Consider the following 10,521-nt stretch of genomic DNA (forward strand, 5'->3'; position numbering starts at 1 on the left):
AAATTATTTAAATGCCGTCTAAGTACCCACCGATTATTAAGTAGGTCTTTGGGACCCATCACGGCACACACATAAGCTGTGGGCCGTGTACCGGGATGCCTCACCCTTTGGGGGTAGTCTATGTGCATGTACGACATTTTGGCTTGTTGTACGACGGCGATTCGACGGTACAAGGGCCACTATAAATCCACTCGTATGATGGCGTTGCGACGGTGCGGGTGGAAAGGCAATCTACGTGCACGTACGACACTTTGGCTTATTGTACGACGGCGAATCGACGGTACAAGGGCCACCGTAAGTCCACTCGTATGACAGCGTTGCGATGGTGCGGGTGGAAGGATATGTAGACGGTCCACTTGGTGCGATGCTTTTGTAACAGTACCAGTGTGGAGTTCGTCAATTGGGTACTTATATGGCCAACGTTATTACTAAAAATTTTATTAGATAAAAATATTTTTAGTTATTTTTTTTGTTTATCAGTTCAAAGCGTATTTTAAAATGGGAGAAATCTATTGAGTTTGTGAAATTGAGAATATTAATAAAATGTTCTACTTTATTAATTTTGTTATCTTTTGACTTGTTCATACACTTACTGAGCATTTCTCACCGTGAGTCATCTTTTTGTGTTTTAATGGTTCTCCCAGGTGGAAGCGGCAGCCAGTCACAATTTTCTCGTCGAGGCAGGCTTTCTCTTCTCATTGTATAATGTAGGATTTCCTGTAAACCTTAACTTGTAGTTTGGCTCTGATGTTTGGTTGTAACCTTATAAATTTTGTAAACTTTATGTTGGGTCGGAGACCCAAATTGGTTGTGGTAGGGAAGTTGGAAACTTAGAAGTGTGTTTTGACATGTTTAAGAAATTGGATTAGAGCTATTTTTAGGGGAGATGCTGCCGAAATTTATATAGATTACTCCCTAAGTTATGATAGGATCTCTAAAAATAAGTTAAAGTAAGGAAGTGGGCCCTATATCCGAGGGATGTGGGACCCCACAGGACTGCCTCGGAATTTAATTGAGAGCTCCAAGGTCGGTCCTGTTAGTTAGCCAAACAAAAATCTAAAACAACTCATTTGCATACATAGAAAATCCAATGAAAAAGTTACATGAGTTCAAAATAAAAAAATTATGTCGTTGCAACTATTCTTCTCTCTTCAAATGCTGCAACACCATGGATTAGCTTAAGAATTTGTTGGATTTGAAAATTTCAGTTGATGAGCCAGTCCTTGAGGTCTTGGTTCCTATCAAATTTGTGATCATAAAAATTAATTAATCAAATAAATAAAAACAATACTTATAAAAATTATAAAAGAAAATATACAACACGTACTGTATATACTTAGAAAGATTACAAACCTAAGAATACATATATGAGTAATCATAGAACATCGGATGTATAACTTGGTACCCAAGTGGGTGATTAGGAATGCATTGAACACTAGAAAGATTTGGAAATTCATAAGAAAATTGTATGCCCAAGTGGTTTTGATTTGCTAGCCCAATGGATTCCTAAATATTAATACATATATAATCAATATCATAAATAATTTAATTTTGAATGTTTATTGTAAATAATTACAAAAAAAATAGTAACCTGAACATGTTCATATAAATTCGATGGGCCGCTCATCTCATGTGCATGTGCATGTTCATCTGTTAAGGTAACAAATAATATTTAGACTACCATTATACACAACTATAAAATAAACAATTAACAAAATAAATTAACTATGTACGTACTAACCTTTTCTTTTAAATGAATTAAGCTTTCTTTTTTGAGTTCTTAGATTCCAATGCATTCTTCATTCTACCCTTACCTCGGCCTTTAGACTTTTGAATTTTTGGGTCCTGCAACTTAAGATTTACACCATCTTCATTTACAAGATTTACACCATCTCCACTTGTTCCAGCATGTTCTTGTTCTGAATTTTTTAGACTTTCCAATTTTGCCTCCAACTTCAACAGCATCTCCAAAAGTGGATGATAGGTTGTTCCTTGCACCCTTTGCTATGATTCTTTGTGCTATATGAGATAACTCACTATATTGAACCATGGAAGATGAGTCCAGGTTACTCAAAATTGCTTCCCCATATGAATCAACATTAACACCATATGTAGCTTCATTGCTCCATCTCTTTAAATAATATTTAGATGGTAAACTCGACAAGTCTAAGTCATAGAATATTTGAGTGCATGTGCACAAAGAATTCCGTCAAATTCAAACTTGAGACAGCTACAAGTTACTGACTGACTAGAAGAAGTATAAATAAGTGATCGTTTCATCTCTCGAGTCCCTGATTTCACAACTATATATCTATGTGTTATCCCATCATCACTTTCTAATTCCAACTTTAAATCTAAAATTTTCTTATACTCATCTTGGAAACACTGGAAAATCTTTCTTGTATACCTCTTTGATGCTTCAACCTCCACTTTCTAGTTAGACAACAAGTTGCGCCTTGTTTGTTTAGTTGCAGTTTCTGCAAGCCTTTCCTTTTCTCTTCGATCTGCTAGAGCTTTGTCATATTGTACAACAAACTCACGAAGAATAAGGTTTCTAGAAAAAAACATTTTCAAAAACTTATTTATGCTTTTCACTTCTTTGTGTTGTTGTCATACCTGCAAAAAAAATTATAGAAACTCATCTTATTGTACAAAAAAAAAACTATCTAAAAAATTAATTTATACTTTAACTTAGGTGTGTTGTCATACCTGCACAAAAGTGGGATCGACCATAGACTTGTGTCCATTTCTCACGCAATTCATTTCTTTTAGCCATTTAATTATTTTCTCTCAATCCATAATCATCAAGTAAAGCTTTCCAACTTGATTCAAATTCTTCAATAGTCTCTGGATCACATTTTTTGAAATCTTGTGAGAATGTCTTAAACTCAGAAAAACTTGAGCCAAGTTCTTTGCATAATTCTGATATATATGCCATAAACAGAGTCGGTGATGAGAAGTAGGTAATACTTCACTAATTTAGTAGAAATTGATGGGGCTTGATTTGTAAATATGGTTTTTGGTTTTTTTCCTTTCATAGCTTGTAAAAAAACAATGAATAACCACTCACATGCCTCTGTTGTTTCTCCATCTAACAAACCACATCCAAAGAGCAAGGTATGGCCATGATTATTAATCCCAACCATTGGAGCACACAACATGTTGTAGTTGTTCATTTTGAATGTCGTGTCAAAGCACATTGCATCACCAAATATAGCATAATCACGTCTTGACTTGCCATCACAAAAGAAGCAACCACATATTTGATTCTCATTGTTTGTTCGAATAGGATAAAACAATGACTTATCCTCAATTTACTTTTTCTTAAACTATTCAAGCAAGCATTCTGAATTGCCCCTTTTTAGAAATTCAGCTCATTAAGAAATTTTTGCAATCAGCTTGAATGAAATTTAGATGCTGAATGTTGATGCAAATTTCCGTAAGAGAGATGCAACAAATTAGAAAGGATGATCTGGCTGATCGGAAGCCTTGCTAGATGATGAAGTGGATGTTGACTTGAGATCTTCCTGCAAGAACACAAGATCAAAGGAGAAGGACCAGTATGGTACCAGCCAAATATGCTCCGATGATGAAGTCAGTGATGTGTATTTGGAGGTGTTTGAATAAGAACAAGGAAGAACAAGTGATGAACTTGGGAGAATAAGGAAGAACAAGGTAAGATCTTCTGGGTTTATTCTTAGTAAGTTGTGTATATTTTGATAGGCCTTTTTGGTGAGTGAAGTTATGTTGTTGTTTTTTGTGCACATAAGTCAGCTTTATATAGGCAAGGGAAGTTGTGGAGGGTAAGTTACCTGCATTAGGGTGAATGGTTGAGAAGAGGCCACGCGTTCAGCCATGAATAGTAGCATGCACAGCTACCTATTTCTTTGACATTCAATGCTGTATTCAATGCAAGGATGGAAGATCAAGTGGGATGCCCTAATTGTTATGGCTGTGAGCTGGGATGTCTCATCTGTCAGAGAGCCATGTCAGAGATATTCGAGTAAGGCGATTCGTCCTGACTCCAATCTTCTAGAATGACGATGGGATCTGAGCCGAGCCGATCATGGATATCGTATACGCAGGTATGAAATATATCCATGTTCGGATCGGGCATGGATGAACTGGTCCAGACGGGCTCGATGTATAATGTGACGGTCGTCACTCGACGGCAGTCCGTTGTCTGAGAAGATGATCACCAGTAGCTGAGCCAAACCGAACTGGGATAACCAAGAAAAGATGAACACTCAGTTCTTAGAAGATCCTCAGATTGGGTCGGATCGGATGTGGGGGATCCGACGGGATGAGCCGATCCAAACTGGCAATGAAAATGTGCCGAGCTAATGTGGTGACGTGGAGATCCAAGTTTGACCGTTGAAAAGTCAAAGCCTGAAGTTGGATCTCACTAGCCACGTGTCGATCCATGATTGGTTGTTAAATCCCTGTGGGTTTATCCACAAACATGGGGGATCTGCCGGGATGAGCCGATCCGAACTGACAATGAAAATGTGCCGAGCTGATGTGGTGACGTGGAGATCCAAGTTTGACCGTTGAAAAGTCAAAGCCTGAAGTTAGATCTGACTAGCCACGTGTCGATCCATGATTAGTTGTTAAACCCATGTGGGTTTATCCATAAACAGAAGTCCCCCAACTTCCGATCCGAACAGACCGTGATGAATTGGAAGTTGAAAAAAGACAGTCTGTGAAAGATAACATATGACATGCCCCGAGCCGAACATATGACTTCCCAGTAATCCGAGCAGATGATGGCATATAATTGGCCAAAATATCTTGGGAATATACGAAGGGATGATCGTGTCTGCATGGAGGAACATAAAGGTCACTTCATTTATGGGTATTTTAAACAAATACAGGTGGCAAGATCTGACATTTGAAGCGCCAAAAATGGGTGGCTGAGATTGATTTTGCATAGGGGTATAAAAGGCCATGAACCTTCCCCTTCCCCCTCACTTTCCATTTTTCAAAAAACAGACTTCTCAACTTCTCTCTCTCTCCGAAATCTCTCTCTCTCTCCGTGTTTTGAGCAGCGGTCCGGTCACGGTTCCGACCAAGTACGACCGTAGGCGAGGCAGTTTCGAGTGTGTGAGGGGCGGAGAGAGTGGCCGGAGAAAAACCAGTAAGTGATTCTTCCTATTTCTGAGTTTTTTGTGTTTTCGGGTTTTCTAGGTGTGTTCTTGAGGGTTCTTGAAAAAAACGCTTTTTGATTCAAAAAGCAAGAGAAAGAGAGTGCAGAAAGTGTTTTTGATAATGTCAACGACCGACTCAAGTGGTCGGCTCGGCTCGGGGGAGGCATTCGAAGGCGACAGTGACGCCGAGCTGAGCCGAAGCCCATCAGGGGGTGAGGCTGACTGGGACGAATTGTCCGAGGAGCTGGGTGAGGTCGGCTCGGACTTAGAGCGCAACCCAGGTGAGGAACGCCGACCTCGGGGGGATGAAGGAAGTCCCTAAGTAGGCATGAGTTCGGATCGGGAGCAGGAAGGAGCAGCTCACGAATTCGAACATGAGGGTGAAGAGATTGATGAAGAAGAAGATATTAATGCCGAACCGAGCTCGAGTGCCCCAATAAGGCTCACCTCAGGGTCAGAGGAAAGGGATAGGGGTCACGATGCCTCGAGTTCGGCTCGGCATGTGAGGAGGTGTCCGATTGACCCGGATTTTTATGAAAAGCTGGCATGGAAAGCCGACCAGATCCCCAATGAAATGACTAAATTTCATCTTAGGGATCTGAGGAGAAGGTATGGAATCCCTGATTCGGTTTTGACAAGGTTGCCGAACAGGGGAGAGAAGCCGAGCCAACCCCTTAAGGGATGGGTGACTATGTATCAAGAGATGTTCGAAAATGGGGTTCGGCTCCCCCTGCATTCTTTTCTGCAGGACTGGCTGGCGATGATAGGCACGGCGCCGCACCAGCTCAATCCGAATGTGTATAGGATTATCCTATCTATACATATCTTGTGGCACAAGTGTGTACCAAACAAGGACTTATTGATATGCTCCTACTCGTTGAGGTCGAAGCAAAAGATCGAGCTTGGCTTCTACAATCTTCAAGCGTATTCGGGGCCGCTGTTCACTGGGAATCCCTCATCCCAGAAGACTTGGAAGATGAGATACTTCTTCGTTTCTGGGGATTGGGAGTTCGCCGATCCGAGCAGTCCCCCTTCGGCTCGAGTCCCTAGAGCCTTTAGGATTCCAGTGGGCACTCAATGTCTGGGAGAGCCGATCCGGATTAGACTTGTTATTATTTGCTAATGATGATGATTATGATTTGATCTTTTTTTTAAGCTAACTCCCTTTGTTTTCTTTTTGCAATCAGTTGTGGCAAGTTTAAACTTCAGGGCGAGCTCAGAGATCATATCGCCGTGGTAAGGGAACAACCAACGGAGTATCTGTCTACGAAGTTCCTGCTCGGCCCTGCTCAGATTAGATCGAGTCAGATCTCTTGCTTCTCGCCGAGGTGGAACCCCCGCAGGGAGAAGAAGATGGACCCTGCCGAGCTGGAAGCCAGGCTGAAGAAGAGGGCAACGAGGAGCGCCCAGAAGAAGGCCGGAGCTCAGGCCTCTGCCGAGCCAGTCCAGGTGTCTGCTCGGACCGCAGCTCAGACCAGACCCTCTATGCCGAGCTCGGCTCGGCAAGCTGAGAAGAGGAAGGGCCCTCAAGTTGAAGCCCGAACGGATAAGAGGGCTCGGACGGAGCCAGGGGGTGCCAGTACAGAAGATGGTAGAGGTGGATCCCTCCATTGAGCCATTTGTCACGGTCTTCAAGCGTGTGGTCACGCCGAAGATCGTGGAGGGTCTCTTGGCCGGAAAGGAGGCACCCAGCTTCGGGAGCAAAGCTCTGAATGCGTCTCGACAGGCCATGGTGGTAAGTATTCTGGCTTTCAAGTTTTGAAGTGATCACCAGATCGGATCGTACTGATTGTTTTTGTTTTTTGCAGCTTGCCCTTAGGCAGTTCGAGGCGACACAAGCTGCGGTCGATGCCGAGGAAAAGATGAAGAGGCTCAGGGAGAGAAACTAGAAGCTGAGGGACAAACTGGCCGAAGCCGAGCGTCTGACCAGGGAGGAGCATGAGTGGTCCACCGATCTGCAGATTCAGCTGGCCGAGCGAAGGGAGGAGGTAGCTCGGCTCAGGAAGGAGCTCTTGGTCTCGAAGCAGAAGGTGATCAACCTGGGTATGTTTGCCGACGAGCTCCAGCGGGACATCGAGGTGGCTGAGCAAAGGGCCGTTGTGGCTCAGCACAAGGCTCAGGCTCTGAGCGTGAAGGAACTGGGTGACGCCCAGTTCGAGGGGAATGAGGAGCTCGTGGGGGCGATCCGAGCGAAGAGGCCGGACTGGGACCTGTCCTTCTTAACCGAGTCAGATGGCGAAGAGGACACCCAGGAGGGTCAGCAAGAGGAGCTTCCCCCCCTGATCGCCGTGCTGGAACCAAAACGGTCGCGTCTGCAGCCGAGCCGACCCAGGAAAGTCCCCTGATCCCTGCAGATAAGATGCCCAAGATTCCTCCGGTCTCCGAAGCTGATCCAAACATGGAGATGCAAATCAGATGTGTCGAAATGGTGCAGCTCGGCAAAGAATCGCCTGAGAGATCTGCTGAGCCGACTTTGGAGGGTCCAGCTGAGATATCTATTTAATACGTTTTATATATATTTTTTTTCTCCCCGAGCCGAGGTGTGGCTCGGGTTTGATATGTTTTTGAACAATTTGTTTTTGAATCATTGTTATTAATTTATTTTCAGTATTTTCTTCTATTCCAAGTTGTTTATCAATTCAGCTCGAAAAATAAAACTAAAACTGCAACAAGTAACAATGAATAAGAAAATGACGAAAAATAAAAATAGTAATGATAAAAACTAAATGAAATATAACAAGGTGTTTCGAGATCGGCTCGACTTCACGATCACGATATAATGATATTTCACAACTTGTTTTCAGATCAGCTTGATGAGCATGATGAAAATAAATAGAAATTATAAATTCCTGATGATCTCAGATGGGCTTGATATATCCATTGGGATATTAGGAATTTTGTTTTTGAGAAAAATATTCAAACTTACTTTCAGATCGGCTCGGTATACGCGATGAGAGTTTGAGTTTAAGGGTATATATATATATATATATTTTTTAGAAATTTTCTGTCGAACGTTTGGACTGTAGTAAGTCACTTCGGCTCGGACAAGAGTTTTTATAGACCTGATGAGTCTGTACTATGTCGAGCATCGGGCCGTATATGGCACATCAGCTCGACACATGAGTTTATAGACCTGATGAGTCTATTAGGTTGTTATTTTTTTGAACAAGACACTTAGATCTTTCCTTTTTGTTGGGGGTGGATAGGGGTAGAGTCTCCAGTGTCTACTTCAAAAAATGAGAATGGAATGGGTCAAAAAAGGGTTCATCTTTTCATTGATTGAAAGAATGTTAGGTCGGACAGTCCCCGATCCTAAGTACATTTACTGGTAATAAATCTTGAGGTGTTCAGCATTTCATCTATGTTTGAGAGGTTTCCCGGCCAGAGTGGCTAAGTTGTAAGTGTCAGGCTTGACTATGCCTGTGATCATGTAGGGTCCGGTCCAGTTAGGATCGAATGAGCTCTCCTTGATGGCTAGAGGGTTCTTCTTCATGACGAGGTCGTCCAGTCCGAAACTTTTGGTTTAACCCTTTTGTTGTAGTATTTGGCTACCTTCTGTTGGTAGGCAGCTCGACAGAGATTGGCATCGATTCGCCTTTCTTCGATTATGTCCAGGCCGAGCCGAAGTCCGGTGTCGTTGGCCTCTGGGTTGTATGTGCCGGTCCGGAATGAAAGAGTCCCCATTTCGACCGGAACAACAGCATCGACACTGAACGCCAATGCGTAAGGTGTGTCGTTTGTAGAAGTGCAATAGGAAGTTCGGTAGAACCATAATACCTCTGGTAAGAGGTCTGGCCAATTTCCCTTAACATTATCCAGTTTGGACTTCAGAGTCTTCTTGATGATCTTGTTGATGGCTTGGACCTACCATTTGATTGTGGATGGTAAGGGGCAGCGAAGCGCAAGTTGATGTTCAGACGTGAACAAAAACTCTTGAATTTTTTACAGTCAAACTGCTTGCCATTGTCTGCGATGATGGTGTGTGGCATGCCGAACCGGTATATGATGATCTTCCACACAAAATTTTTCATCTGTTCGACCGTAGTGGTAGCTAGGGGTTCAGCTTCGGCCCACTTGGTAAAGTAGTCGACTGCTACTATGGCCATTGTGACTTGCCCCTTTGCCTTCGGCATAGGGCTGATCAGATCGAGTCCTCACTGCGCGAATGACCAGGGACTGGATATAGAGGTCAGTAATTGAAGAGGCTGATGGGAAACCGCGGCGAACTGTTGGTATTTGACACAAGTGCGAGACAGATGATCCGCATCCTTGTTTAGCGTAGGCCAAAAGTAATCATGTCTGATCGTCTTGTAGGCAAGGGCTCTTCCTCCAGAGTGGTTCCCGCATATCCCTTGATGGATTTCCTTTAGCACATCTTGACCTTCTTGAGGTGTGACACAGCGCAAGTAGGGTAGGGAGAAGCTCCTCTTGTAGCGCTGACCATCGATGATGCTGAACCGAGCCGATCTCGTTTTGATGAGACGTGCCTTGTCCCTTTCTGGGGGAAGAATCCCGGAGACCAAGTAGTCGGTGATCGGCGTAATCCAGTTCGGTTCGGCGTTGGTCTGCATGACGATGGCCTCTTCTTCGGTGGTACTAGGTCTGTCCAGGATTTCGACTGCCACATGTCTAGCAGATCCGGTATCTGTGGCCGAGGCCAAGCGTGCTAAGGCATCGGCTCTGCAGTTTTCTGCCCTCGGGATTTGGGATACCTTGTATTCTTGGAACTCCCTGAGCAGTGAGCGGGTTTTCTCGATATAGGCCATCATGCTTGGTTCTCGAGTCTCATATTCTCTCAATATCTGATTGACGACGAGTTGGGAGTCGCTGAAGATGTTCAGCTTAGTTGCTTCGAGCTCCCTTGCCAATCTGAGGCCGGCGATGAGTGCTTTATACTCTGCTTCATTGTTGGAGGCTTGAAATTTGAAGCGAAGAGCGTACTTCATTACGACTTGTTATGGGGAGATCAAAACCAGTCTGGCCCCGCTCCCCATAGCGTTGGAAGATCCGTCCACGTACAAGGTCCAAGTGAGAAGATCAGCTTGGGTACGACCACCATTCGCGTTCGGATCAGACGCGGTTGGAATGACGTCGGTGCCGAGCGGATCTTTCATTGTGACGCGGTTGGATTCACAGATGAAGTATGACATGGCTTGGCCCTTGATGGCCGTTCTGGGACAATAAGTGATGTCAAACTCGCCGAGCTCGATTGACCACTTGATAAGCCGACCTGAAGTCTCTGGTTTGGCCAGAATTTGTCTAAGTGGTTGGTCAGTCAAGACGATAATCGAATGGGCCTGGAAGTATGGCCTTAGTTTCTGAGCCGAACTGACCAGGGCAAAGGCCATCTTCTCGAACTTGGGGTATCTAGTTT

At 43.8% G+C, this 10,521-nt stretch overlaps 1 protein-coding gene and 1 pseudogene across 1 annotated transcript; both read right to left on the reverse strand.

The window, feature by feature from the left end:
* Window positions 1-1,758: 1,758 nt before the first annotated feature.
* LOC147286372 (protein FAR1-RELATED SEQUENCE 5-like) lies at window positions 1,759-3,857 on the reverse strand (annotated as a pseudogene).
* A 5,444-nt stretch (window positions 3,858-9,301) lies between these two features.
* LOC147286373 (uncharacterized) lies at window positions 9,302-10,093 on the reverse strand. Its single transcript, XM_086240751.1, has one exon. The coding sequence runs from the start codon at window positions 10,091-10,093 to the stop codon at window positions 9,302-9,304; it is 792 nt and encodes a 263-aa protein (XP_086096877.1).
* Window positions 10,094-10,521: the final 428 nt, after the last annotated feature.

Source organism: Dryas octopetala, chromosome 4 (assembly GCF_963921425.1).
Source record: "Dryas octopetala chromosome 4, drDryOcto1.1, whole genome shotgun sequence".
Classification (NCBI taxonomy): Eukaryota; Viridiplantae; Streptophyta; class Magnoliopsida; order Rosales; family Rosaceae; genus Dryas; species Dryas octopetala.